At 45.9% G+C, this 13,388-nt stretch overlaps 1 protein-coding gene across 1 annotated transcript in view; it reads left to right on the top strand.

Moving 5' to 3' along the window:
• FZD3 (frizzled class receptor 3) overlaps positions 1-11,423 on the top strand; it is a 42,688-nt gene extending 31,265 nt beyond the window's left edge. Inside the window, exons 4-6 of the mRNA XM_018085554.2 lie at positions 7,563-7,711; positions 9,858-10,091; positions 11,097-11,423. Coding sequence (XP_017941043.1) covers positions 7,563-7,711; positions 9,858-10,091; positions 11,097-11,310 — 597 coding nt within the window. The 3' untranslated portion in view covers positions 11,311-11,423. The remainder of the gene's footprint in view (positions 1-7,562; positions 7,712-9,857; positions 10,092-11,096) is intronic.
• The last annotated feature ends 1,965 nt before the right edge of the window (positions 11,424-13,388 follow it).

Below are 13,388 nucleotides of genomic sequence, written 5' to 3'. Positions count from 1 at the left end.
CCAGGATGTAGAAAATTCCCAGATCGGGGTATGCTTTGATCATGTTACTCCCTGGGTTTGAATTTTGGGAATTCTCCTTCTAAAACTGCATTATTTTATAGGTTTAGCAGCCTGATTTTAATGTATGGAAATACCTTGATCTCTCCTCCTGAAGCAGCTCTTTCAGGGGGAACTAAGAGGATTTTTAAGTAGAAATAAGGCATTAATAACTCTTGTTATTATATTTGAGTGTATTAATAATACAGTATTACACTGTAAAATTTTCTCAATTGATGGAATAACCCTGGCACCAAATTATTTTTCAAAGGCTCAGTAAAACTGATTTTTAAAAAATCAACTAATAGAAATTATTATTAATGTCACTCCATGCACCCCATAACTTGAAAAAAAAAGTTCTGTAGCCTAATGAACATAATATTTCTGCCTGTGGAGGATAAGAAATATTTTATAACTGCCACTTTTGCTAAAATAACCTTTTTGTTTCTCCCCTAAGTTCTGTACTTTTGCTTTGAGCAATGGCTTGGCCTTCGTTTGCATCTTTATAAAACTACCCTGATGTTTTTCTTATGGCTTTTTCTCCAGTGATTTCACAGGGTTTTTTTTTTTATTTCCAAGTGCCTTCATCTGAGTTGTGGGAGTTCCTTAGTGGGGGTATATTCCTAAATTCTCTCTTGCAAGAATGGAATTAATTTCGGGAAAGAACATCTACTCCCAAGCATATTAAGGCTGCAAACATTTTAGTCTAATTAAGTTTTTAGCACCGGGGTTGACGGAAATCAGATTTGCTGGTTCATTAGGGGTGTGGGGTTTTTTTTTCCCTGACTTATTGTTTGATTCCCAATGAAGTGCTAATGCCTGAAGAAAAAAATTCCTGTTTTTTTCTGAATGGCAACAGGGAAATTCCAACCTCTTCTGGCCGTGGGACAAATCTGCCAAATGCAAGCCCTCAGTACCCCAAATCTGGCAGATTTACCAATAATAATTGGTCAGGAATTGGACCTGATACCTCAGACAGCTCATCCAACATTAATTCAGTATTAAGTGATCCAAAGGGAGGAATATATTCAAGGACTGTGATGTGATTCCTTAATTCCAGTGAGAAGAGGGAAGGGAGGCAGTGCTGGGGTGAACAACTGCGTGGAGGGTGTTTGCTGTTTTGGGGATTTTTGGGGACACCCCACTTCACCTTGTCCCTGCCCACGGGAAAAGGAAGGAGGATCCAGGCATTCCATGGATTCTACACAGAGCTGGGTTTGCTTTGCCCATTTTTAGACTCGTGGGCCCAGTTCCTCACTGGCAGGGAGGTGCTTGGGAATTCCCAACCCTGGCTGCCACTTGAAGTGGCTGAGGCTGGAATGCTGCCCCTGCTCCGGGACAAAGCCACGAACCCCCCAGACATCCCGGTGGCTCCGTGGGGATCCGGCTTTCCCTGATAAACGGGGTGTTCTCCCAGCAGGAGCTGCAGAACCACCTGTCCCGAGGTTGCTGGGACACACCTGTGAGAGACAGAGCTGTGTCCTTGTGCCTTCCCATCCCGGGAATGCCGGAGCTTCCCGGTGACAGTGACGAATGCAGGGCCTGGAGGGCAGGAATTGGAGTTATTCAAACTCCAGGACCTTTTTACTTGTCCTCTGGGATCCCTTTTCAGGCAGGAGATGGATGAGGGAATGCTGCATTCCCCTGGTGTTGGCCCTTATCCAGGCTGTTTTCCCAGTAAATCATGAGATTCCGCTGCGTTCCCTCCAACTCCCGGTGAAACCAGTGCGGTCCTTCCCTGAATTCATTCTGCTCCCATATATTTCTTTCCCATAACAAGGCAGAGGAACTCAAGAGAAAATCTTCTGAAATGTAATTAAATGTGGCTTTTAAACGTGCTGTGGAGGCGGTTTTTGGAAGGGTTGTATGTTTTTAGGCACTTACACAGATAAAATTCCTGGAAAAAAAAAATATATATTTTAGGTGAGTTTGGCATGGAAAGAGGGATCTGCAGTGCCTGGGCTGACACAGCTCCTGGGGTGGATGAGTTTCCTCTGGAATAGCCTGTTTCCCATTCAGGTGGCAATTTTATGAGCTTTTATTACAGTTTATTTATTTATTTTTGGGTTGGATTAGGTTTGAAATCGTTACCGGCCCAAGTCTTGCATAGGGGCCAGAATGGTACCAATGTTAAAACAAGCAAGATTTTAATAATAATTTATTTTACAGAGACAAACCCTACTACATTTTACTGGGAAAGAAACTGTATATAATAGATATGTATTTATTTATATAATTATAATATATATTATATTACATAATTATATATAATATATATTATTTTGTATACTAGGTTATATATTACATGACATATTATATATTATTATATATTATACTATATAATGTATAAATATATATAAGTGTGCACCTGTATAGGTAATACATGTGAGATCTATTTATAGTTATATATAATGCAAATTATAATATATAATATATTGTAAATTATTATATGGTAACTAGTCAACTATATTATAGTTTATATATGCAATAAAATATCATATCTATACATAATATCTCATATATATATGTCATTTATTATATATTAATTATAATATATCTAATCTCATATATGTAATGCTCAATATATTTATAATTACATTATAATACTCTAGACTAGATTATCATCCATACATAATTATATATAAAAATATTATTACTATATATGTATTTATTTATCATAATTTATAATTATATATAAAATATATATTTTATATATAATTATATGTGGATATAATTCTAAGTCTCAGAGCAATGACAGTGATGGAAATGGCTCTGAAAGCAAGACCCTTAGGTCAGATTCCCTTTGGTCTCTCCCCCACTTTTCCCATTTCCATCCAAAGGACAGGTTAATTTGAATTTCACTGCTTTCCACCCGTGGGGAAATATCAAATGCTCGGCATTATCACAGCCCTGGTGCCCCAGAGGAGGGGGACAGGTGGTGTGTTTGGCCCTTCACTCCACAGCCACAGCGAGCTCATTAATTTGTGGATTTTGTGCATTTTCCTGGGAAGAGGCCTCCGGTCTCTGTCCCTAAAAAGCAGCTGTGATTGATCATCGGGGGGCAGGAGGGGGAAAATCCTCGGGAATTAGTCATGTGAGCATTTAAATGAACGCCCTTCCTACGGAGGAGTGTTGTTTTTCCCGGGAGGAACGTGGAAATCGATGGTTTTAACCTCCTTCCTGAGCACCTGCCACCGTGTGTTCCGTGAGGGAAGCGATGCCTCCAAATGCCAGTTTTGGATTCTCTGAGGGAAACACGTTTCTGTTGGATGCTCTGTACCAGCCCAGCAGATGGGAGGGGGGGAAAAAATCGGGTTACAGAAATCCCACTGTCACATCTGGGATCTTGGTCCCTGCCAGGACCGAGCAGGACGTGGAGCCCTCAACCCCAACCTGCTCCTGTGTTTCCTAGCTTGGCTTTTGGCGTTAGTTGGATGTCTCTGAGGGCCTGGAGCTGCATATTGAGGAGGAATTCTGGGCTGTGAGGGTTGTGAGGCCCTGGCAGAGGTTGCCCCGAGAAGCTGTGGCTGCCCCTGGATCCCCTGGAAGTGTCCAAGGCCAGGTTGGACGGGACTTGGAGCAACCTGGGATAGGGGAAGGTGTCCCTGCCTGTGGCAGGAATTGGAACTGGATGGTGTTTAAGGTCCCTTCCCACACAAACCACTCTGGGATTCTGTGATTCCATGAAGCTGGGATGGCTCCAGGCTGGGGGTCTCAGTTTCCCATCAGACAGATCCTGTGGGATGAAGCTCCAAGGAATTAAAGGAAAACACTGAGCTCCAGGGAGAGCTTGGAGCCCTTTCCAGAGCCTAAAGGGGCTCCAGGAGAGCTGGAGAGGGACTTGGGACAAGGGCTGGAGGGACAGGACACAGGGAATGGCTTCCCACTGCCAGAGGGCAGGGAGAGATGGGAGATTGGGAAGGAATTCCTGGCTGGGAGGGTGGGGAGGGAGTGGAATGGAATTCCCAGGGAAACTGTGGCTGCCCCTGGATCCCTGGAAGTGTCCAAGGCCAGGTTGGACGGGGCTCGGAGCAACCTGGGATAGTGGAAGGTGTCCCTGCCCATGGCAGGGGGTGGAACTGGATGGTGTTTAAGGTCCCTTCCCACACAAACCACTCTGGGATTCTGTAATTCCATGAAGCTGGGGTGGGTCCAGGCTGGGGGTCTCAGTTTCCCATCAGACAAATCCTGTGGGATGAAGCTCCAAGGAATTAAAGGAAAACACTGAGCTCCAGGGAGAGCTTGGAGCCCTTTCCAGAGCCTAAAAGGGGCTCCAGGAGAGCTGGAGAGGGACTTGGGACAAGGGCTGGAGGGACAGGACACAGGGAATGGCTTCCCACTGCCAGAGGGCAGGGAGAGATGGGAGATTGGGAAGGAATTCCTGGCTGGGAGGGTGGGGAGGGAGTGGAATGGAATTCCCAGGGAAGCTGTGGCTGCCCCTGGATCCCTGGAAGTGTCCAAGGCCAGGTTGGACGGGGCTCGGAGCAACCTGGGATAGTGGAAGGTGTCCCTGCCCATGGCAGGGGATGGATGAGATACCTCTGAAGTCTCTTCCAACCCAAACCATTTCTATATTATATATCTATATTACATTTCTATATTACATTCCTATATTATATTTCTATATGACATTTCTATATTACCATACTATATTTCTATATTATATTTCTATATGACATTGCAACATTACATTCCCTGCAAGTGGGGCTTTACTGTAAATAAAGACCCAAAGCAGATCATTGGAAAATGTTTTGCATTTTGAGTGATGGGTGGAGTTTGGATATTCCAGGTGAATTCATGATTCCCATGTATTGTAATTGTATCTAACCCTGTCCAAGCCTGCAACAACTTCACTGTTTTAAGTTGTATTTTTGACTCTTCCTAAATAGCTGGGCAGTAAAGAAGTGCAAATCTCCTTTAAATTTTTGCTTGGAATTATTTATGGCACCCAGAGTGAATATATTGAGCCAGAAGTGTTGATATCAAGTGATTTACTGCAATATCTCCGTGGAAGTAATACAGTGAGCAACTGGGAGCTTTAGTGCTGGAACTGGTGGTTTATTCTTAATGCAAAAATCAAATTAAATTCCCTTCAGGGCAGCAGTTCTGCCAGGGGAGACTTGGCCCTGTGGACAAGCATTATATATGTAAATTTAAAAATATACCTGAACATCACCTTCATTAAGAAATGATGAATTTCACCACTTATTCCACTTAATGCCACATAGTGAAATAATGAGGTTAATTTTTGAGAGCTTCGTTTTCGTCGGGTAATTTTTTTAATTGGGCAGTTGTTAATTTTTTTTATTTTTTTTTTCCCCCTGAGTGGAATCTCACAGGTTGGTGACAAAACCACCCAGAAAACCCTCAGACTTGTCCTGGTTAAATGGTGGCAAGTGTAGGAAGATCCATTTGACCCTTTCACAGGGTCTAATGTCCCTTTGGTTTTCCTGGGGCAGAGGTGGATGGAGAACACTGAGAAAATCTTCAAATAATGCTCATTAATTTCCACGCTTTTATTTCCCATCTGCAATGGTGATAATATTAAAAAATGTGCAATATCGCAAAGTACTAAACCAATTATCCTTGTATTTTCAGTGGTCCATGTAGAAGCAGTGCATTAAATGCTTGGAATATTCACAGGGTGTGAATATTCCTGGAAAATCCTCGTGGCACAGGGACTACACTGAATTCAGATTTCCAGTTTTGGGGGGGAAAAAATGGTCCTTGATATTGTTCTAGGAGGTTGTGTCTGTGTTTTTATGTTAAAACACAGAGGATCAGTTGGAAGCTCTGACTCTCACTGTCAACATCTTTCGGGAACCGATAACACTCAGCCTTAAAAGATCCCCCACAGTTCCTGTTGGAAGCTATTCCAAAATCCTGCTCCCATGAGAATGGCATTTCCTCATGGCTGCTGCAGCCCTATTTCTTTCCTATTGCTCAGCTTAAATTGTTTTTTTTCCCCCACATTTCAGTGTTTGGCTGTTTCATGTTATGTAGCCATTGTACTTTTCGTGCTTTCTCGTCCTTCAAAGGCCAGAGAGCATCATCTGAACATCCCCTTCTTTTTCCAGGAGGGTCTGGCTGTTCCCTGCCCTCCTGCCGGCCCTGCTTGACATCCCTCTGAATTCCCAGAGGGAATTCCAGAGCATTCCAGCCTCACTTTTACCTCACAGAGCAACATTTCCCGGCTCGAAACATCGTGTTTGGTGTTTTCTGACCAGCCCTCCCTCTGCTGTGATGAAAAGCAGGGGAAGATCTTCCTGTACCCTAAATCAGTGGGTGTTTGAGGTCATAGAATCATGGAATGGTTTGGGTTGGAAGGAATCTTAAAGCTCAGCCTGTCCCAACCCCCTGCCATGGGCAGGGACACCTCCCACTATCCCAGCTTGCTCCAAGCCAACTTGGACACTTCCACGGCTTCTCTGGGAATTCCAGCCCAGCCCCTCACCACCCTCACAGGGAAGAACTCCTTCCCAATCTCCCATCTCTCTCTGCCCTCTGGCAGTGGGAGGCCATTCCCTGTGTCCTGTCCCTCCATCCCTTGTCCAAAATCCCTTGTAAATAGTTTCTCTCTCCATGTTTCCTGGAGGCCCCTTCAGGTCCTGGAAGGCCGCAATCAGGTCACCCCAGCACCTTCTCTTCCCCGGGCTGAACAATCCCAGCTCTCCCAGCCTTTATCCCAGCTCTCCCAGCCTTTGTTGGAATTCCCTGGTCACAGTGACAGTGTCACACAAGTGCTTTTAGAGGGCTTAATTCCATCAGCATCAATTTGTTCCTTTCCTCTGCGGCTTGGTGCTGTCTTTGAGGCTTAAACCCCAAGTTCTCCGTCCTTGAAGGTTCAGTTTTTGAGCTGAGTTACTGATTCAGGAAGGCCCCCAGATGCCTGTTTGTTTTACAGCTGCCCTGCAGACCTTCCCAGAAGGAACATCTTGGTGTCTTCCCCGGGTCTTTTCCAAACAAACCCTTTGTACATCAAAACCTTGGCAAAAATAGGCCTCGTGTTTTCGAGCCGATCTCTCCGAAGAAAGAGGGTTTTGCTGGGTTGATAAGAATCAGGCAGATGTATCCCACTGGTGCCTCGAATTCCCAAGGGAGGGAAACAGGGTGGAACCAACCACTGAAGGCCAAGGAATAAAGGATCAGCGTTGAGCATCCACGAAGCATTCCACTGGGATTTTTCCCAGCGGCACTGGCAGCACCTGGTCCTATATAGGTTAATCCCGTCAAAGAGACGAGTCTTTATGATTTGTAGGCTAGAAAATGTTTCACAGTTATTCAGGGCACGGACAAAAGGACCAGAAATACAAATAAAAGGCCAAGACCTCACAGCAGTTGAGCCTTTTGTTTGAGGCAGGACCGGGCTCCGTCATGGTCCGGGGAGCCCCGGGACAAAGGAGCCCTGGCCGTGTTTGCTTTGGCTCCGGGCAGAGGGAGTTGGTTTAAATGAGTTTATAAATGGAGGAGTGAACTAGGATGGGTTGGAGAATCCTCTTTTTTTTCCTCCTTTTTTTCCTCCCCAGGTGCCTCAGATGAGCCGCCCGGATTTGATCCTGTTCCTCATGAAGTATCTCATGGCCTTGGTGGTCGGGATTCCCTCCGTGTTCTGGGTTGGCAGCAAGAAGACCTGCTTTGAGTGGGCCAGTTTCTTCCACGGGCGCAGGAAAAAAGAGTGAGTGTGGGAATCTGTGGGATAAACTGGCAAATCACCTCTGCCCTCATAGTCCTGGAAGAGTATTTTGGTTGTTTTTTTGGTGGAGGCACGACAGGACACAAAAACAATCCACATTTCCGCTTCATACATAAAGCAGATACTTATTTCTAAATAAAAAACAACTCATTGATTTTGAAGATTTACTTGTTCCTTTAATTTTGTGTATGTAGAGATAACAAATGTGTTATCATCTAATATTTATACATTAGGGTTGTTTTTTTTTTCCCTTTCCTCAGTCACAGTGTGTTGTGATCAGGGTAGACTTTTGGTTCTCAGAGTTTTTTGGTCTTCATCATTAAATAAAAATTTCTGTGGCAGACCACTCATGCATGAGAATGTAACTGCACCTGCCCATTATTTAAAACACATATTTATCTACATGTATATTTGTACATATATATGTAGATAATATGTATGCATATTTATATGTGTGTGTATATACATATAACATATTTATACATATATATGTAAATATATATACATATTTTATACATAACATATATTGTTATATGTTATATATGTTACATATGTTATATGTATTATTATTTATATAATTTATATGATAATTACATGTATTGTTGATATTATATGTTATATATTTTAAAATATGTTATTGTAATTAATATACTATGATATATTATTAGTAATATGTATACCATTATCTTACATATAAATGTATATGTACTATATATGTTTTATAGAATTAGGTTATATATAAACATATATAGTGGAACAATATTTTTATATATATATAACATATAACATATATATATACTTATATATATATGTTAACTATAGCACAAGGTACTTGAAAATACTTGAAAAAAGAGACAGTTTTGTTAGAAACTTCTCACTAACTAAGGGGGAGTGAGGAAGGACAAAACAAGCAACGGCACAAAAAAACCCTGAAATTCCTTATTTCCCCCATAATTTGGTCCCAGAATCAAATCTACATTCCTCTGTCTTCCAAATATTTTTTAGCAAGAATTAGTTTTCAGGTGAACACCACCTCTGACACTCACAGAAAGAGGTGGAATTGAAAGGTTTCATTTATAAATGTGTTTTTCTAGTCAGCTGAATCAGACCTTTAAATTGAAGTTAAACACAAGTGCTTTTCACCGTGGCTGCAGTTAAAAGAACCTGTCTCTGCTTTTAATTTCCATTATGCATTAGTGCTGAAGTGCAGTTTGATAAAGTGACAATTAGAACGTCTTGGAGCTTCTGTGAGGGTGGAATTAATTTAGACCAAGGTGTGGCATAAAATTTAGAGACAACCTGTGCGGTTTGGTAGTAGCCGCGAGGAGCTATTTTCATAGCAAATATTGTGTTTTAAATAGATGTTTTAAAACAGACCCACGAAGACAGGAGTGTTTAAGTGAGTTCTCTGTGACTTTTTGCCCATCCTTGGCAGGATGGAGTCAGATTTTCCTCTGAGCAGGAAGAGACAGAGCTGGTACAAACCTCCCTCCTCGGGGAGCCTGGCACCCTCTGGGAGCAAGAAAACAGGCACAGGAAAGGGAACATGAAAGAACAGCACAGAGAGAGTGGGAGGGGAGCAAAAGGCCTCCACAAGGAAGAGATGAAATCCCAAAAAGGAATGTCGGGGATGTGCTGCAGCTCCTTTCATCACGCCCCGGTGGAGCAGCCAAGTGTGTGAGTGCAACCCTGGGGCTGAGGCCGCAGGGCAGCGCTTGGGTATTATTTCATGTGTTGTGTTTTGCCAGGTGCCCTCCTCCTGAAGGTTCTAATCCAGACTTTAGATGCTCTTTTGAGTGAGGAGGTGGCTTCCTGTGTTCCCCGAGAGGCAGTTCCCTGGGGAATCCGAGCGCTATCCCAAGGATTTCTCCTGTAACAACATCCACAAACCAACCCCGCAAACGCTGTGATCGTTCCCATGTCCAAGCTGGAGGGTCAGGCCTGGGGATTAGGCAGGATTCAAGAACATGGACTTTGCTAAAATGCCCAGCTACAGAGATGCTTCAAAATGAGGCAATTAGGGACACAACAATGCAAACAGAGGCTCTGATTTGCCTTGTTCTGTTTGTAAAGTAGTCCCACCACCCGCAATTAGCGTTAATTGTTCCAACTGCTTTGTCTTGCTCAGAGTTGTAAACGAGAGTCGCCAAGTGCTGCAGGAGCCAGACTTCGCCCAGTCTCTCCTGAGGGATCCCAACACCCCCATCATCCGAAAGTCCAGGGGCACTTCCACGCAGGGCACCTCGACCCACGCCTCCTCCACCCAGCTGGCCATGCTGGACGACCAGAGGAGCAAGGCAGGGAGTGTCCACAGCAAAGTGAGCAGCTACCACGGCAGCCTGCACCGCTCGCGGGACGGACGGTACGTGTGTCCCAAAAAAACGTGGAGCCGTGGAACGGCCTGGGTGGGAAGGGACCTGATAGTTCACCCAGTCCCAACCCCCTGCCATGGCTAACCTGGCCTTGGACACTTCCAGGGATGGGGTAGCTGCAGCTGCTCTGGGAATTCCATCCCAGCCCCTCACCACCCTCACAGCCAAGAGTTTCTTCCCAATATCCCATCCATCCCTGCCCTCTGGCAGTGGGAAGCCATTCCTCCTTGTCCTGTCCCTCCAACCCTTGTCCCAGGTCCCTCTCCAGCTCTTCTGGAGCCCCTTTAGGCTCTGGAAGGGGCTCCAAGGTCTCCCTGGTGCCTTCCCTTCTCCAGGTGAACCCCCCCAGCTCTCCCAGCCTGGCTCCAGAACCTGAGATTCTGGGAGTCCACAACCTCTGTGGGAAAATGGTGTAGAAGATTGGACAGGCCCCTGCCTGTGTGTGGCCACCACGGTGCTAAAACTGGATGTTCTTCTATTGCATCTCCTCTCCCTGTTAGTGTCTGGATTGGAGAGAGGGAAAATATGGTATTTTCAGAATTCCTGCAGGTCTCCAACGAGTTACACAGCGTGGCTCTGTCCAGTGCCGGTTTTCCTGCACGTGGAAAAACAGACCTGTCCCGACATCAGCTCAGTAATTTTGTGGCTGCTTCTGTCTGTGTGCAAATCGATTTTGTGTCTCTAAATAGCCCCTGGCCCTGCTGAAGCAAAGGGGAGCACGAGTTGCCCGCTCTGACTTGAGGTGCAGTTAAGGTTTATAACACGATTTACCATCGAGTGTTTTACTCCCCTAATTACCGATACGCTGGAGTAAGAACCGAGTAAGAACCGTTGTGAAAGGAGCTGAAACGCTTTGCCTGGGGCTGTGTGAGCCGAATGACTGAGCTAAGCAGGGGAAGGACTTTTCCCCCCAAGAGCAGAGGGTTGGTGAGATCTATTTGCGTTGTGCCCTGATAACGACGGCGATAATCGTCCCCTGTTTTTCCCTGACTCAGGTACACCCCCTGCAGCTACAGAGGCGTGGAGGAACGACTACCTCACGGCAGCATGTCCCGACTGACCGACCACTCCAGGCACAGCAGCTCCCACCGGCTGAACGAGCAGTCACGGCACAGCAGCATCAGGGACCTCAGCAGCAACCCGCTGACACACATCACGCACGGCACCAGCATGAACCGCGTCATCGAGGAGGATGGCACCAGTGCCTGAGCCGGGAGGAGCGCTCCAGGAGCCTGGAGTGGTTGCACAGCTCGTGGTCCCTTCCTCAGTATTATCATCCTCTCGTCGGGTGCTGAATTTGGGCTGAATCAGGAAGCCAAAAGCCGGCGCTCTCGTGGAGCTCCAGTGCTCAGCTCGAATTCCTGAGTAAAAAGCCGGTTGTCTCCTTTGAACCTCTCTGTAGGTGATTATTTATTCCATGGCTGGTCCTCGTCAGACACCACTGCTGAAATTCTTTGTGGAAAACGGTCTCCCTTTTCCTCCCTCTCTCCCTCCGCGTGTCGGGAGGTTCCGCCCCGAAAACTCGCTGCCGGGGGTCGCGCTGAGGGTTTTTCTGGTGAGACTTGGGAACTCCTGGTTGCTGAAGGAATTCCTCAGCACACCTCCTTGACACAATTCCTGCCTGTCTCCATCGTGTACATCAGGAGGAGACACATCAAATGCTGCCCGAGGGACACCTGTGCGAGCCGGGATGGTCACACTGGAAACACAGGGGAGAAGGAAACCCCACTGAGGATCCCCAGCTCTTCCCAGAGCTGCTCAGGCTCAGCCACTGGGACAGAGTGGGAGGGTGGGGGGAAGAGACACAGGCAGGAAGGAGCGATTTTTTTATGACTTGTAACTGTCCTTGCTTTTTTACAAAAAGACTTATTTAAATTTTCTACTCGTTTACAGTTTCTGTAGGAAGAGAACGGCTTTTCAAACCGGTTATCGAGATGATATTCAGCCACTTATTTTTTAGAGTCCTGTACAGAAGCTGAGATTGCCTGTTACTGATCTATTTAAAAAAAAAAAAAATTATAATAGGAAAGCTGAATTTTTCCCCCCAGCCAGGAATGTAGAGCCCGTTCCCTACAACCAGAGCAAGGCCTGTTTCCAAGCCCCAGCTCCTGGGTGAGGAAAGGCTGAGGCCAAAAGGACCGGAGGAGTTTATTCAGGGATGATCCGCCTGCCTTGTGATGTCACGGCTGGTTTGGAGGGGGGGATTCTCTGTGCTGAGCAAGAATTTAGAAAATGAGTGGGAGAAATCCAGGCAGGAGCTGCCCACAGACAGGGAAAGAGCAGGATGTGGCAGCTGGAATTGCTGCCTTGAGGAGGAGGAGATGGGATCCATTGTAAATTTTTGGCTCCTTCCCAGCCGGGGATTTTGCATTATGGATCAACCTCTGCTGTAGGGTGTTTTCTTCTCATTCAGATTCACAGTGGAGAATTCTCAGTTTGGGCTTTTTTAATGTGGAAACACTCTGTTTGGGATGCACTGGAGGCAGAAGTGGAGGCACGTGGTGGATCTTCTGGAGCATCTGCTGTCGGGATTCATTCAGCGTGAGGAGACACTGATCCCCTGTAAACCTACCTCAGTAATCACTACAGACCATTGCTGGGAGACGAATCCTTATTTTTGCATTGTCCTTACTGCGTAATTCCCTTCCCGAGGCACGGCTGGAGAAGCCTTTGGAGACAGTTTTTGTGTGGCACAGCCTCGAGGGCAGGGACGGGGCAGCAGCTCCCGGGGCTGCTCCACAATTACTCCTGTTAATTGTCGCTGATGACACGACAGCAAAGCCGGGGGATCAAGGGCTGCCTCGGGAGGCACCGAGTCTTAGAGATCCATTTATCCTAAATTGAGACACATTTATCCTAAATTGTCCTTCTTGCTTCTTGCTCCAAAAGGAGAGGCACAGAGGGAACCCGGTGTGGAATCACAGTCCAGGGAGGGAATTCTGCACCCACTCCCCCCCCGGGGCAGAGCAGACTCTGCTGTGCCTGTTTGCTCAGCAAACAGCCCCGGGGGCCATTCCCAGGGATAACTGTCCACAGGGATAACTGCCCAGATCCCTACAGCACCTCTTCCAAAGCAGAAAGGGTGTGGAAAATCCCAAAACCAGCAAAACTGCAACTCCCTGGAAGCCCCAGAGGTAGAACCTTTGTTATTTTCAGGTTCAGCTCCTACTAAATAACCTGCTGCTTCAAAGGGATGATCCATTCAGGAATCTGGATCTGCAGAAGGAGCCAGGAAGCTGAGTTTTCCTAAGCACTGGACCTGGACTAAATAAGCTCAAGTGTTTACA

The sequence above is a fragment of the Manacus vitellinus genome, unplaced genomic scaffold (assembly GCF_001715985.3).
Source record: "Manacus vitellinus isolate BGI_N305 unplaced genomic scaffold, ASM171598v3 scaffold_82_pilon, whole genome shotgun sequence".
In the NCBI taxonomy this organism is placed as follows: domain Eukaryota; kingdom Metazoa; phylum Chordata; class Aves; order Passeriformes; family Pipridae; genus Manacus; species Manacus vitellinus.
The sequence above is the reverse complement of the archived record's forward strand: the minus strand, read 5'-3'. Positions and strand labels throughout refer to the sequence as shown.